General features: G+C 38.6%; 1 protein-coding gene across 1 annotated transcript in view; it reads left to right on the top strand.

The window, feature by feature from the left end:
- SCAPER (S-phase cyclin A associated protein in the ER) overlaps positions 1–16,583 on the top strand; it is a 134,963-nt gene that overhangs the window by 32,555 nt on the left and 85,825 nt on the right. The window contains exons 11-20 of the mRNA XM_072345196.1: positions 1,066–1,236; positions 1,704–1,779; positions 2,224–2,341; positions 2,653–2,764; positions 3,777–3,917; positions 5,360–5,515; positions 7,066–7,208; positions 9,773–9,854; positions 10,903–11,055; positions 13,077–13,184. Of these exons, the coding sequence (XP_072201297.1) occupies positions 1,066–1,236; positions 1,704–1,779; positions 2,224–2,341; positions 2,653–2,764; positions 3,777–3,917; positions 5,360–5,515; positions 7,066–7,208; positions 9,773–9,854; positions 10,903–11,055; positions 13,077–13,184 (1,260 nt within the window). The remainder of the gene's footprint in view (positions 1–1,065; positions 1,237–1,703; positions 1,780–2,223; positions 2,342–2,652; positions 2,765–3,776; positions 3,918–5,359; positions 5,516–7,065; positions 7,209–9,772; positions 9,855–10,902; positions 11,056–13,076; positions 13,185–16,583) is intronic.

Genomic DNA, 16,583 nt, shown 5'->3' with positions numbered 1-16,583 from the left:
TTACATAACAAATGTCAAGTCACTATTCTCCTCTTACATGGCTTTCTATGAAGAATATCCTTTCCCTACTGTTGATTTCTGCAGTTTTTGAGGTGTCTGTTAGGTTTCTCAGAGCAGAGAACTGCAGTAGTGCAGCATAAAATCCAGTTTGCTTTTTTTTTCCTCCCCCCAGAAATTAAGATTAATGTTCCAACTTACAGAAATTTGCCTGTATATCACCTTCCCTTTAGCATCATTGTCAAACTGGACTGGATAATTTCCAAGATGTATATATGGTTGTTCTTAGAAACCGCTTATTTGTGTAACATCTCTGTGCCACGATGCTGTGCAATGCAATGTTGTGACATTGTTTCACAACCTCAATTATTAACAGTTCAGAAGGCTGACAGTTTAGTGGGGTCTGTGTCTCTTGAAAGCATTTCCCTGCTCCTGATTAGACTGCATTGAGCTCTGATTTGTGTGTTTTGGCACAAGGCTTGGGTGCTGGGCTGGAAATGAACCAGTTAATAGTGGTCATTTGAGAAGACAGCAATCTGTATGTCCAGGCTTATGTTCTTGCCCAACTATCTTGCCATTCATGTTAAAGAATAAGTATAGCCAGAGATTAAGTAGTACTAACAGTAGTAAAGCTTCCAGATCCAGTTCATCTGCAGATCCTTTGTCGTATTCTAAATACCACTTCGGAGCTCGATTCCTTTTCTGAAGATAGAGCAGGGCATGTTTTTGATGTTTCAGACAATGCATTGCTGAGTTTCTAAGGTTAGGTAATGAAAAGACTGTCATTAGAGAAGAACTATCTTAGCTGTTTTAATGACAACATTTGTATAAAATGTTAGGAATTCTGTGAGTGATAATTTTTGAGTGACTTATCTAGTTCTTGAAATAGTTGATAATTGAACAGCTTTGGCTTTAGTTTGTATTTCATTTGCATTCTGCATTCAGAAAGCATAGGAAGAATCTGTGAGTAATTAGAAGTTGAACAAAATGTCATACAATTCACATTAACTACATGGAAACTACTTTTTCTGTGTCCAGACCTGACTCTTGGTTTCATATTTCCTACAGTCTATGGCTGAAGTCCTTGCTAAGAAGGAAGAGTTGGCAGATCGCCTGGAAAAGGCAAATGAAGAAGCAATTGCTAGTGCTATTGCAGAAGAGGAGCAATTAACTAGAGAGATAGAAGCAGAGGAAAACAATGACATTAACATTGAAACTGACAATGATAGCGATTTCTCCGTGAGTGTGGGATTTATTTTAAAGTAGCTGACTTTAAACTGCCTTGTACTAATGCTTTGCTGACATTCAGAGTTCTAGTGTTCCTTTATACATTAATGCAACCTTTGTTACGTGCAAATGAGGTAAATAATGTCATGAAGCAATGATAGTGTACAATCTTAAGGAGTATTTGGTCTTAGTTAATTCGACATTGCTGTGCTGCTGAGTCTGATGTTGCACTCGTTGTATTCTGCTTGCTTCTGTGTGAGAAACTGGTAAAACTGGGCTCTTTTATTTTGCTCCTACTAGACAGGAGCTACTATAGCTGAGGCAGCGGTCTTCATTGCCTCCTCTCAAAATCAGAAGAAACAACATCAGTTTTTGAGATGGCTAGTTGAAGTTGGAAATCACTGAGCTACCACTGTTTAATGCGTGTGTCTATCTCCATGTTAAATTTTGTTTTTACTGTGGATCACATTAAATTTCAGGCATGTATGGGCAATGGAAGCATATCTTTTTGCGGTATATCTATGGACTGGAATGATGTCTTGGCAGATTATGAAGGTAAAGTTTTTGAATGTTATTGTGCTTAACTTGCTGTGGTAGCAGAGGTTTAGAAAAATGCCTGTTTTATGTATGTCTGCATAAGAATTTGGGAGATCCTCCTAACATCTAACTATTCTTACAAATTTTGTTAAATTTGATGTTATTTTCTTAGGGAAGACGGACTTGTGTGTTCAAACTACCTGTGTCTCTACCACCACATCTATATTAGAATTCTGATATTTGTTTTCCCATTTTATTTTATCATGCAATTACAAGTCCTGTTAAGTAATTAAGCATTGAAAAAGCACAGGGATTAGAAATGCTTCAATCAAATTTGGCACCTCTCTGAGGTTGCAGAGGACCCATTTGAGGGAGAACTTTAAGAGGGACTAAGCCTTATTAATAGCCCTTCTCCTAGAACACTGTGTTTCAATTATAAAAGTCTGTTTTCTTAACGTACAGCCCGCGAATCGTGGCGCCAGAGTAATTCTTGGGGAGACAGAGTGGAAGAAGAGCCTGCACGCCCACCTGGTCACGGGATACACATGCATGAGAAACTGTCGTCGCCCTCACGCAAAAGGTGTTAGAGTTGTTTTGTGTCTTGATTGGGCAGTGGAAACAAGCAACCAAACTTGTGGCTCTATGAAACTGCTCTAAGTCTGTGGGTGGAAGGTTTTAAAGAAATCGGCATATTATTTTCATGATGAGCAAGGTTCATGCTACGTTGACCATTAAATAAATATTTGAAGACTAGAAGAATAATATTTACATTTAAGGGAAATAATTGCAGTGGCCTGTTTGTGTTTTCTTGCTGAAAATGTCATAGATGTTTGCAGTGCTGTCACGTGATGATATTTCACTGACTTTTGCTCTGCTTTGTGTTCTTAAAAGAACAATAGCAGAATCCAAGAAGAAGCATGAAGAAAAACAGATGAAAGCTCAACAGCTGAGAGAAAAGTTACGTGAAGAAAAGGCACTGAAGCTTCAGAAATTAATGGAGAGGGTGAGCTTCCTGTAGTACAAAGTGGCCAGTTTGTTGCTTTCCGGGAAACCTTTTCTCTCTCCCCCCCATGTTGTCTCAGAATGCTGGAGGTTAAAACTTGCAGTAAAACAAAGTTTTCCTGAGTCTGAACTCACGTGGTTTTCATATGTGACTCGTGCATCACAAAGAGTTACCCTTTATTCTGATCTAAGATAAGGATATTACTAATACCAAAACGAGAAGACTTCACTGACAGTTAATTCTCCTGTTGTGATGTGAGCTATATATATGTCTTGGAAGATGTGAATGATTTGCCAAAGGTTGCGGTCTAAAATGAATAAAAATAGTAAAGAAATGTGTTCCAAGTAGAATAATGAAAGGTGTATACTGTATTGGTGTTCTATGTTTTTCTCCACTTATCCATCCAGTTGTGTGTATTGATAGATTAGGACTTAATGGCAGGCTCCCAGTACGTATTGGGTGACTGTTAATGGACTAGAGGTAGGCTCTTCACAGTGGTTTATGTCAGTAGGCTGAGAGATGATGGACATAATTTTTTGTTTTTTAAATGAGAGGTTCCAGTAAGGTATGTTGAGAAAATTTCTCAATGTGAGGACAACCAAGTACCTGAACAGACTACTTAGAGGTTGTAGCTTCTCCATATTTTGAGGTTTTCAAGACCCAGTTGGATGACATCCTCACTGGTCCTCATCAACCAACCAGTGTGATCTCATAGCTGATCTTGCTCAGAGCAAGGCATTGGATTTGGTGACTTGGTTACCCTGTGGTCCTAACTTACGATTATTTACCTAGTTTACTTCTGCAGGATGAGAGTTTGAGTTGGATTTTGCAAAGGATAGTGAAACAGTTAGCAAATCAGTGCACTTCGAGTTAAACATGATGCAGGATTTGTGCAAGGCTTCAAAATATTTTATTTCTATGATTACAGCTTCAGAACCAAGTCAATTCAGAGGAAAATTCTGGTCTTACTTTCACCTGCTGCGTTAGTAATGAATTCTCTAATTCTATCCAGGAGAAAGATGTTCGGAAATGGAAAGAAGAACTATTAGATCAGAGGCGCAGGATGATGGAGGAAAAATTGCTCCATGCAGAGTTCAAACGTGAAGTGCAGCTACAAGCAATTGTGAAAAAAGCACAAGAGGAGGAAGCTAAGGTAAGTAGTTTTGTTTTAAAGGGTGAATATTCAACATCTGTTTGTGTGTATGTTCTGTACCACAAAGCATTCTGGAGATTAAGTTAGATAGGAATGGATGCGTATCACCTGTGAAGCAGATAAATGCCAATCTCTAATACTGCATTTTTTCCCTCTAAAATGAATTTTAACTTAGTCTGTTATTAGACATTGCAGTGGGCTGAACTAGGAGGAAAGATAGATTCAAATAAAGAACTCTCATTCTTCACAGTGAATGTGGCAGCATTTTTGGGGACAGTGCTCCTGGAAGGGAAGGAGATCTCATAAAGTCACTGTACTCCAGCAGAATGCCAAGAGGGGGGAGCATGTTGCACTTCATTAAACAGCTGTGCTGGGTTCAGTGTAATTATATATTATAGCCTTCTATACATATATTTCTGTTGCTGTGGCTTGTACTACTTACAGTTTTAAAACGTTGGACATAAAACTATAGGTAACACAACGATTACTGAAACCCAAGTGCTTTGCTGGTATGCTTCAGACCTGAATACCTAGATTCAGGAGATGAGCACTAATGGCTTTTTGTTTTGCTGGTTTACTTAATTCATATTCTTTGATAAATGTATATTTCCCAAGACACATATAACTCCTTAAGGTCAAATTATATAATGAGCATGTGACCCAGTTGTGATTGAGGCTGAGCTGTTCATCATTATTATTATATGATAAGCACATCAAAACTCATTTAGCTTTTTCAGTAATTTGCCCTTTTTGTCTGTTAGATTAAAACAGTTTCTAGCTCACATAATTCAGTCTAACATAGCTTATTATTGCATTTACTTTAGTGTGACTTCAGTTATGTTAATTAAATCATAATTGGCATAATTTCTAAGCTAAGCAGGTGTTTTAGGTATTTATATGTATTTAAATGTGTAAGATCTTCTGTTCTGGAAACCAAGGTTAATTGGGCCCAGAAGACTTTAGAGAAACAGTAGCTGATGAGTAAAGCTGAAAGGACGTGATAGCTGTTGCAGCCCATTTACTTATCTGAGTTCCTAATGATTGCTTGCTTACTGTTCTATGAAATCTACCCTGTAAATATGCACTAATTAGTAAACAAGACAAGTACCAACTTCTCTGTGATGGATGTGTTACTGTTTGTTCATTATCTTCACCACTGATTTATTTTTGTGGATTCAAACAGAGCATAAACTTTGGGTATAGAAGAAGAATTTCTATTTCAACCGTACATTTTTAGTATGGCTTTGTGCTGATAAATATTAATGATTTTCTTCAGTAATATTGGAAACAGACCAATTCTGTCAAGCATTGATTTCCAACAGATTCTGTAGAGATATCTCACCAAATTAATTATCAAATGGATAATCAATAAGTGGATGGAATTCACTAGAAATAAAACTTAAGCTTTGCTGATCTTTTCTTACACTTTGTGATCCTTGCAGGTAAATGAAATTGCTTTTATAAACACCTTAGAAGCTCAGAACAAACGTCATGATGTGCTGAATAAATTAAAAGAATATGAACAGCGCTTAAATGAATTACAAGAAGAGCGTCAACGAAGGCAAGAGGAAAAGCAAGCACGTGATGAAGCTGTTCAGGTACAAGATATCTGTAATTGCAGGATGGCAATGAAATACTTCTGTTTTTGACTGTACAGTTTTTGTTACTTTCTGTCTTAAATCTTTAGTTCAGCTTCAAGAGAGCATAGTCTGTTGTGTTTCCCCTACCATGTTTCAACACCAAGAGAGAAATCTAAGTATGGCTGAGGTCATGTAGTATCATGGAATGGTTTGGGTTGGAAGGGACCTTTGAGATCATCTAGTTCCAGCCCCCCTGCTATAGGCAGGGACACCTCCCTCTAGACCAGAATGTAGGAGATGGGAAGATGATTGTTGCCTGTCTTAAGCTTCTTAAAAAATATATGTTCGTCTTCTAATGGAGTATCAGTCTTTTAGTAGTGCCCGAAACTTAAAGAAGAAACAGAAAAGTGTACCTTATAATTATCATACAGTTTACAAGATCATTGAAAACCATAACACAAATGTGTTCATGGTCCTGAAATCTTTACCATACGTGCAACAACAAAATTTAAATGACAAGGATTCTAAATATTGTGCATAGTTTCAGTATGGATGGAGACTGATGTGCTTCTGCTTATCTGCCTGAACTATGTTACCCTCCAGTATATCCAGTATAACTTGTACCGAATTCTGCAGGCTCCCCTTGAAAGCCAGCTTTCCATCAACCTTGTTTTAACTTCTGTGGTTTCAGAATTTGTTGCAGATTTCTTTCACCCACATTTTGTGTTGTTCTGTTTAGTGGCTCTGGTACTTACTTGAACACACAAGAGCCACAGCAATCCATTTTTAAATGTGAGATCTTGCTTTATGCTAATGAAACATCATACTGTCTTGTGAAAGAAAGGGAATTTCTTGCAAGTACAGCAGTGTGCATTTATAGTGCTGGAGGTTGTGCAAGGAGTACATTTCTAAGATATAATCATATGTTGGCTTTTTTATTTAGTCTCTCATACAAAACAGACAATTATTTTTAGTTCAGTGAGTATTAGAAGAGCATGTGAAATATTCACTCCCCAGACTCTTCATCTAAATGAAGCAGTCATCTTTCCTTATAATAAAACTTGGCCAACTAGTGTGTCTACTCACGTCTTGCAGTGTGTGATTTCAAATGTGCTTTGTTTTTTGTTTGTTTCTGTTTCAAGTGCAGCCCATCTGTCAGAATTACAATACCACGTAGAGCTTCAGAACTTTACTGTCAGAAAAGAGGTTAAAACTGAACAGAAATGGAAGAATTGTATGTTCAGTGATAGCACAAAAAGAACTGTCAAAGTCCATTCTATTGATATGATTATTTAAGTATCAATATTCCATGGGAGTATATTCAAAATGTTTTATTCTTATTGATCATTTTGTTGAACTCCGGGTCATTCATCCTCTTCAGGATGAGCAAAATTCTGGCTGAGTTCACAGAACTGTGCTTCCAGTTTATGTTCAGCCTCTTGAATACACACATCAGTTCTTCATCTAACAGAAGTGCATGATGGGGTAACATTGTGGAAATAAGGAAGAATTCTATGAAGGAGTTTTTTTCCTAAAAGGGGAGTTAAGATTTATTTTTCTTTAACTAGGAGCGCAAAAGAGCTCTGGAAGCAGAACGCCAGGCTCGGGTGGAAGAGCTGCTGTTGAAGAGGAAAGAACAAGAAGCACGGATTGAACAGCAGAGGCAAGAGAAAGAGAAAGCACGGGAAGATGCGGCACGAGAAAGGGCCAGGTAACTTTGCCATTATCTTTTGTTTCCTCTGTTTCATCGTTATCCTTTTGGGTGGACTGCATCTTCTGTATGTGAAGTGTCCTTGGGTTTAGTGTTTTTCAAGTAGTATTAATAAATGTTCCTGATAAATGGTTTGAAAGAAGAAAATTCATAAGTTCTGCAATGGATTTTTGTATTCCTTAGGTATGTGCATGCTGCAACGTGCAGTGGTATATTTTATTATATATTGTTAACGTTACTTCATCTTTTATTGCTAATAAGTCCTTTTAAGAATTTGCCTTTTTAATATTTTAGCTTAGTTTTCCAAGGAAGCAAGATTAATGTCCCTGTGTTCACTATTTCCTTTGCTCTCCAGTAACTTTTGGACTTACTGGCATCAATTTGACTTCACCTTTTCTGTAGACACCAGAGACTTCATTTATGAAACACAAAGCCAGGAAATCGGGCTTAATTAATTCCACTGCCTGTGAAGTACTTGTTTTATGTTTTTGCCCATGATTGGAAGCTCATAAAGGGGCTTTCAGGTGGGCTTTCCTCTCTCTCACATTTGCAACAAAGTGTAGTGCAGAGAGAGTAGAGTATGGTCCCTTAGGTATAGGGTGTGACTGTGTGGTGTGTGAGGGAAGGTTTGCTTAAGAGTCTGATTCAGAGGAAACTTTTCTCTTTGTTTTCTTTGCCTGATTCTGCTTGGATTCAGCTCCTTTTGTTCACTTTCTCCTTATAGTTCCACTACCACAAGTGTTCCATAAAATCTAAACAGAAAAGCTCCCAGACTGAAAGGGACCTTGGTGTGCTGATGGACAGTCGGCTGAATATGAGCCAGCAGTGTGCCCAGGTGGCCAAGAGGGCCAATGGCATCCTGGCTTGTATCAAGAATGGTGTGGTGAGCAGGACTAGGGAAGTCATCCTGCCCCTGTACTCGGCATTGGTGAGGCCTCACCTTGAGCACTGTGTTCAGTTTTGGGCACCTCAGCACAAGAAAGACATGGAGGTACTGGAGCAGGTCCAGAGAAGGGCAACGAGGCTCGTGAAGGGCTTGAAGAATCAGCCCTATGAGGAGAGACTAAGGAAGCTGGGGCTGTTTAGTCTGAGGAAGAGGAGGCTGAGGGGAGACCTTATTGCCGTCTGCCAGTACCTGAAAGGTTCTTACAGTGAGAGTGGGGCAGGTCTCTTCTCACTGGTGACAAGTGACAGGATGAGGGAAAATGGCCTCAAGTTGCGCCAGGGCAAGTTTAGGTTGGATATTAGGAAGAACTTCTTTACAGAAAGGGTGGTTAGGGACTGGAATGGGCTCCCCGGGGAGGTGGTTGAATTGCCATCCCTGGATGTTTTTAAGAGCCATCTGGATGTGGTGCTCAGGGACATGATTTAGTGGAGGGTTTTTAGAGTTAGGGTACTGGTTAGGCTGCGGTTGGACTTGATGATCTTCAAGGTCTTTTCCAGCCTGGGTAATTCTATGATTCTATGATTCTGATTACCTGAGCTTGCTTTATTTGAAATCATTGTGAATTGTTTTTCTTCCCCAAATAAAACATTCTGAAATGTGTTGATCACCTTCTCCCATGTTCCAAAATCATGAGCAGTTCTAGCATGACATTGTGAAGAGTTCATTTTCAGAGAGACGTTTAGATGTAATTGTGGATTGGATCTGTGGCCTTGCTCAGGACTTCATGGGCCTTTCCTGAATGTTTTGACCTGTTTTGAGTGAGAGCAAGTGGGAAGGCCTCTGTCAGCATCTGAGTCTCTTGAGGTAGATGAGGACTGGCAGAGAGGAGACTTTGGCTATGCTGTTTCAAGCTGTGTGCATGTGTGAAACTTCCACATATTTCTGAAATTGTATACCCTCTTCTACCTTCTGTCAGACATCTGTCTGTGTAGCCGCTGAGGTAATGGAATATGTGTGAGCTTATCTGAAAAAACAGGGTGGTTTTCTTGAAAGCTGGAAAATTGAGGAACACAACGTTAATATTTCACTTGGACAAAAGTCTGCGATGTGGTTTTAGTTTATTTAATGTGATGGACAAGAGGCAGTTGATTAGGGATTATTCTTATCACAGCAGGCAGTTCTTACAAGGCTCAGTACATTTTTACATCCCTTTCCAGAGCGTGGATGATTTCTGGGATTTGAAATAGTTGTTAACAAACTTGGGGGCAAAAGATATTTAAAACATTCTCTCCCTTCCACAATTAGAACTTGTCTAGTGGCTTAAGGTATACAATTCTGTGCTCCTGATTAATCAGTTTTATATTCTTGCCTTCATTACCCCCTATTTATTTCAATTTGATGTGAAGAGCTGCAGTTTCCATTTGCTTTTTATTATCAATTTCGGTGAATTTACTCTTATTTGATACTGTAATACTCAGTTTTCAGTTACTTTGTTTTTGATACTGTGGTAAGTGCTTGCAGTTGTTTCTCTATGACTCTTGTGCTCATTCCCTTTGGTTCAATGAAGATTGTCATTGACTGCAGAATGCTAACAGAGGCAAAGCATGACATTATCATTATTTTTCAGCCTCGCTATATTACTAAAAGTTTCCTTCTAAATTTATCATCTTTTTGTTAGAGATCGAGAAGAGAGATTGGCAGCTCTTACTGCAGCTCAACAAGAAGCCATGGAAGAACTGCAGAAAAAGATTCAGCTGAAGGTAAGAAAAGAGGAAAAAAAAAAAAAAAAGATACTTTAGTTGAAAAATACATGAGCAATACAGAAATTCTCTAGAATAATTTCTGTATTTGTTTTATTTTATAAAGATGTTACAGTATGTTAAAATGTGGCCAGTCCTTTTTTAGACTTTTGCATTAAGAGCAGCACCTCGCTGTATAACAAGCATTGCATGACTTGGAAAGATCTCTTGAGGAATTTGGAAAGGACTGAGTTTGAGTTACCTGAGTCTCAACACTTTGAACAGGAGAGCTTATAAACTTGGGCTTTCCAAAAGAAGTCAAAGTAATTTTGTATTGAATCAAGAGTAAGATTAATATGTGCGAACTCTCACACTGTTCAGTAAAGACTCGTCAGTCATGCACAGTGCTGTCTAGTGGGGTGAAAGGGATGCCATGAGGAGGGCAGCAGGCTCCTTGATGGGCTCCAGTGATTTCGTAAACCTGAGGCCTTGTATTTCAGGCATTCAGCTAAACTGACTGCACAGTGGAGAGCAAAGGTGTCAGAAATGTTGAAGAGCTCCACTATTTTCTGAGAAAAGCAAAGGCTTCCAAAATTATAAAACTTGTAAGGTTCTGAAAAGGGATTTATGAGCTTTGCTTTTTGTTAAATTAGGTAGCCTTTAAGTGCAAATAATCTTTCTCTTCAGTGTTTCTATTACCTCTAATATTGTTCTGTGTAACCATATGTACATTTACTTATGTTGTAAAATGCTTTGTCATTAAATAGAGGTTTGTACTTCAGGCTCTGATTTTAGATAATAGTTAAGAGTTTGTTCCATTTCCGTGCAAGATGGTGTGAAACCCCTTGAAAGAGTCCAGTGAGCTGTACTTGCTCCTGCGGATACAGCAGACATTGAAGTCTCTGTGGTGTGTGGTGACTCCTAATGCCTTGCAGGAAAAAAAGAGTTTCAGTTTAACATAAATTCATCCTAGCAGTACAAACTTCGGTGATTCTCAGTATTTCTGGACCATTTATTTCTTAACCTTCTTTTTTTTTTTTTTCCTTTGCTTTTGTTACTTTACATTCAGCACGATGAAAGTATTAGAAGGCACATGGAACAGATTGAACAAAGAAAAGAGAAAGCAGCTGAACTAAGTAGTGGAAGACATGCTAATACTGATTATGCACCGAAACTTACACCATATGAACGCAAAAAACAGTGCTCATTATGCAATGTAATGGTAAGTCAGAGGGAGTGTTGTCAGAGTTGCAAGGCCAGTGTGAGTCTTGCAGCTACAAATGGTGCTTCATTCACAGATGAGGGCACTGTGTGTGTGTGCTGTGTCCTTGTACGTTTGTCAAGTGCACCTTTAGCTTTTTCTGCCTATAGACAGGGTGGTTTAGGGCAGATTTGAAGTAACTGTAGAATTGGAGGTGCAATAGTGTGGATGTTACTCAGTTGCTAGCTCTGCCTTTTATAAAAATAGGGCATCATCAAATGAAGCTAGATAAAATCTAGATATAAAGCAAAGAATGTGGTTCTTTATGTAGCTGGTTGCTGAGAAATTCCCTGAAGCTTACTGCCTTTGGAGAAAACACAGTGAGCTCAGGAAGTTCTCGGCACACCTTCACTCTCAACAAGGATCTCTCTTCTTTTGTGTACCATCGTATGTGCCAGAGGGATGGTAGAGAAGAGGGAGCCATACAGTCACTGAGTAGGAAACAGGGAGGTCAGTTCATGTTGGTAATTGCTTTCGTTGACTTGCGTTACTGTGCAAAGCCTTCTGTCCTACTTAAGGACAGAATGCTTAGATATCTATCTTGTATTAATTGGAGATTGGCAGCCCTGCCTATGGCAGGGAGGTTGGAGCTTGGTGATCCTTGAGGTCCCTTCCAACCCAAGATATTTCACGATTTTCTCATTCTATAATTACTCTTCATTCATCAATTTAAGACTGCAAAGGAGTACCTCAGGTCATGCTGGAACAGAAACTCTGGGTTCAGCAGGCTGGACTCCTACACATTCATTTGTCTTTCAAAATGTAAGTTGAATTGGTGAAATTAAAGTCAGAGTGAGCTGAGAAGCCAACATATTTTGATTTCTCTTCCTATACTGCTGGTTAGCAAACCATTGTGTAAACGAGACTGAGGGATTAAGTTCTGTATGTGAGATATGAAAATGAAAAAGTTGATTCTGTTGGCAATTACCTGGAATTCCTCATGGCCACATGAAGCAGAACGTACTTCTTCAGGGTTTTCTTTGGTTTTTTAACAGTTATACAATTTACTGATGCAGTTATCCTAAACCAGATTTTACAGTCAGAAGTGTTAACAGTTTGGTAATTAGGTCATGAATGAAATGAGGCAGTAATTCCCAGGTTTATTCATCACGGGGATCACAAAGATAAGTATGTATATATAAATATGCATGTTCAGTACCTCCACCTCTCAGAATAGATAAGTTCTTCACAATAGAATTTTATACGTTTACTAGAAACACTGATTTTTCTTAAGTTGAGATACAGAGATAATTGGGGATGGGATGTGATAGAGACCCTTGTTGATTCTCATGGGTGCTTTTTCTGTTGGTGTATTTCTTGATTGATCTTGAGGGCTAAAAAAAAAGAGACCCAACAACATGAAACCTCCACATAGATATTCATTGAAATCTGGTCTGTGTGCTGCATCTTCATGCCCATTTTCTGCAGGTTTCAGCATTCAAGTTGCAGCATTTGTGTCACAAATACTTTACTTGTGGGCACATAGGCAGCTGTGATGGCCTTTGTGTAGGAATGAGTTAAAATGAAGAACACTGGGCAGCTTGGGGTTTTATCAGTAACACAGCTGTGGAAATAGTCTGCTGAAACAACAACCTGAAATGTTCTTCAGAAATGGAGGAAAAAAAGCCATTGTTTTTCATGATCAATATCCCTTAACTTTCTGTTGGTGTCGGAGTATTGCTCTCTTGTCAGCCATGTATTTCCAGCTAACATTCATTTGCAGTTAACAGCTCATTTCTCTGTAGTTACCCTTGTAGTGTTAAACATGTCTGTGTGAAACTGTGTAGCAAAAACACAAATACTCTTTTCAGTAAAAATAACCACAATGTTAACACTGTTTAAAGGAACTGATGTTACTTTATTAGGTGACAGATTCTGAACTTCTGAGGAACTGGCATACGCTATATTAAAAATAGTGTTATTTATATGTTTGGTATTGGTTATCAAAGGTAAAAATAACTGATAACTCATTGTCATTGCAGATTTCATCAGAAGTGTACCTTTTTAGCCACATTAAAGGGAAAAAACACCAACAGGCTGTGAGAGAGAACAGTAGCATACAAGGACGAGAGCTTTCAGATGAAGAAGTGGTATGGCTTTCTTTCAATAACCTTTTCTGTTTTAATTTGCTTTTCTTATCCTGAGAAAGTCTTGAAGATTCCTGGAAATAAAAGGAACCAAAGATATTTGTGTTAGCATGGGAATATCAGTGCCTTTTTGACTACAGAGTACTTATGGAAAGCAATGAAAGAAACCAAGGCTTCAGGTACTTAAGGTGATTGCCGTTTGAAATAGGTTGTATACAAAAATGTGACTAATTGCTCTCCTCCTAATCCAAAGGTGTTCTTCCTATTGCTGTATTTCATATTCTATGAGTGTTTTAATTCTTTTCCTTTTTATGTCTTTCCAAATAATAAGCATTCTTCATTGCTTTAATAAAAGCCTGCTTCTGCAGATCTGTAAAGCAGCTTCCCCACAAGGATGATCCTTCAAGATATTTAGAATAGACAACTAAAATTTCCCTCTTAAACTCAAATGCTATTTTTAATTATCTCACTTGGGCTGATTAGCAGCTTTGGCAATCCCTTAGTTATTCCTTGCTTCTCTTGCTTCTTCCAAGTAGCTTTTGATGAACAGCTGAAGAATCATGCATCTTTTTGCAGCAGCTTTCCAGCCAAAGCCATTCAGATGTTAGTGCTCAGTAATCCTGATGTTTCTGTCTTCTCTCCTTCTTTCCCATGTGGTTCTTGTTACTGTGATTATCGGTTGAACTATTATTTCTGTAGCTCATCATTGCTGCAGGTGCTGTCTTTTCCTTCCTAAAAGCTTTTGGTGAGTTAAGTCATCGAGGTACTCAAATCCCCAGAAGTGTCTGTCACTGGAAAATGTAACGTTTCTGCTGAGTTGCTGTCTGCCCTTTCCAACCTGCAACAAAAGTTTCTTGTCTCTTTCTGTTCTGTTCTCTTACAGTGGTTAATGGGAGTTATTTGTTTTGAATTTGATTTTAAATAGCAGGTTTCCGTAGTTCCGTGTGAGGGAGAAGCTTTCGTACTGCATCCAGATACTTAGGAATACACGTGAGCTGTGAGGCTTTCCAGAGTTCCATCACATTGCTGCATGCACCAAAGAGCGGGCTGTCTGTAGCACTGAATTTTCATTCATCTTGCTTGCCTTTATTTGCTTCTAGCTAGCCACAGCCGACTGGTTCTTGCTGTGCCACTGCCTCAGAGCAATATGGAGGGGAAAAGTGAATTAGATGTTGTTTGGTCTGAGAGTAGTTATGCGCTGTGTGCAACATTTGGTTGGTAGCTTAACACTTGTGTCCTCCAGAAAAGGGGGATCTTTATTGTAGGCTGTTTTCGTGCCCCAGCTGGAGAAAAAGAAATTCCACTAGAGGGCACAGATATCTTGATTTTATTGTGTCCAGCATCGTGTGCTGAAATCCCCTGCTTTTCATCAAAACATTGGGTTGAAGTGTGAGCTTAAGATCCCACTTAAATATGTGGGATTTCTTGATTTAGTCCAGAAGGAAAAGGAGTATGTACTGTAACTGAATGATACAGCAGTTACAAAAACAGATTTAAGTATTCTTAATTGAGGTGATGCATATTATTTGATGTATTGGCAATTTAACAGCACATTATACTACCATGTTTTTATCCGTATTTTAAATAGTCTGAGTATAAAATTCTAAGCTGTGCTATTGTAAACTGAAGTTTCCTTGGCCTGGGACCCTACTCCAGTTTTCTCTTTTCAGAGAGCAGCAGTAGATACATGTACTAGATGCATGGTTACTGTGGAGTAGAAATACCACTTTATATATGAAAGCAGTCTACTTTGTGTACCTTTCTATTCAGTGTAGGCAGTTAATACCAAACCTTGCCTTACCTAACAAGAAAAGCATTCAGTAACTTCAGGTAAGTTCTGGAGTACTTGAGAACAGATGTGCAGAACGTCGTGTAGAAGTAAAGCTGTTGTCCAGTGAAGCACTGCAGTATCTTTAGTTATTCATCACTGTTTTCAATTTCTTAATCAGCAAAGATATCTGCAGTGAGAACACACTTGTACTACTTAAAGTTATTAGTTGTCATCTGTGATGCCTTATATTATATACATCTTGTCTGTGACCCTTCTTCTTTGACATAAAAGATTTTATTTATATCACCTCTGACCTAATAAAATTCCACCTTTAACCTTGTGCACTTGACACCTCAGATAAGTTACTCTTGATCTTTGACTCATTTTGTTTTAAGCTTGTTAAGTGTAATAGGTAGCTGCCTAGAAAGAAATCTTATTATTTTTTTTAATTGCAATCTGGCCATAGAATTTCTTTGTTATTAATTGAGAAATCACAGAAGGAATTTAAATATATTTGTTTTGTTCTTTATCAGCATCGTGGAAGGTAAGACTTAAACAGGTCCTTCAGGCTTTGGGAGTTAAGTGTGTGTTGCATGATGTGTTTTCATACAGTGAGGATTTTCTTTTAGTTGACTTGACTGTAAGCAAGAAATTGGAAGCTGTATCACGTAAGCACTGACACTGATTCCTCTGGGCTGGGTGCATGCTGATTGGTTGATCTCACCAGATAAAAAAGAAATGATTACTGTAGATTTTACTCTTATATCTGTAGGTTCTTTAACATCTTTGTCACGTTTCTGCAGTGTGCAATGGTATCTTTGTCCCATGCTGTTTCACTGGGATCTTCAGTGCATTAACAATGTCCTGCCTGTGTTCCCTCCCTGTAGAGGCTGTGCCTGCTGAAGTGCAGTTTTTCTTCCATCAAGCTTGCAGCTTTACTTTCTATGTTGCTATTTTCTGTGCTATTGATTTCCTGTCCCCCGCCTTAATATTCATATTACTTTCAGTTCAGCAAAACGGGTAAATGAAGCATGCCATTTGGTTTCAATGTCACTGGAACCGATTAGTCAGCTTGAAGTTATGACTCTTTTTGCTGAATCAGAGTGGATGTGCTACAAAGGACTTTTCATATAGAGGCTGCTAACATGACCAAAACAGTGCCCATGTAAATACCCTAAGGCAGCATCTTGTTAGGCTGAGGTCTCTGTAGAGGCTTTCTATGCTTTTCCCCCCACCTGTAGCTCTGGGGTTGTTTTTGTTCCTCCACTTCTACTTCTTGTTTGCCATGTCTGTCCTCATTTGTGTTGAGTGTCATACGTTGTGATCCCAGCTTCCTTCTTTGAACATGTTGTTTCATATGGCATTTCAAAGAGTGTGGAACAAAGGGATGCGTGGAGTATGAGCCATGTCATTCCATGCCATCTGTGCATGCTTCTAGTCCATGAAAGGCACTCCTGAAAAACATATGAAATGAGTACCTTGGCAGGAGAGGAAGCTGGTTAACATACATATGAGTTCTCATGTATTCCAAAAAAAGGGGGAGGAATATTAACAGCCCTTTGTTTGCAAATGTGAAGATACGGGTTTTTTTAATCGGAGAAGGAAACAGACTGCTCAGTCATAAACTAAAT

The sequence above is a fragment of the Excalfactoria chinensis genome, chromosome 10 (assembly GCF_039878825.1).
Source record: "Excalfactoria chinensis isolate bCotChi1 chromosome 10, bCotChi1.hap2, whole genome shotgun sequence".
Lineage (NCBI taxonomy): Eukaryota > Metazoa > Chordata > Aves > Galliformes > Phasianidae > Excalfactoria > Excalfactoria chinensis.
Note: the sequence above shows the minus strand (reverse complement) of the source record. Positions and strands in the feature narration are given on the sequence as shown.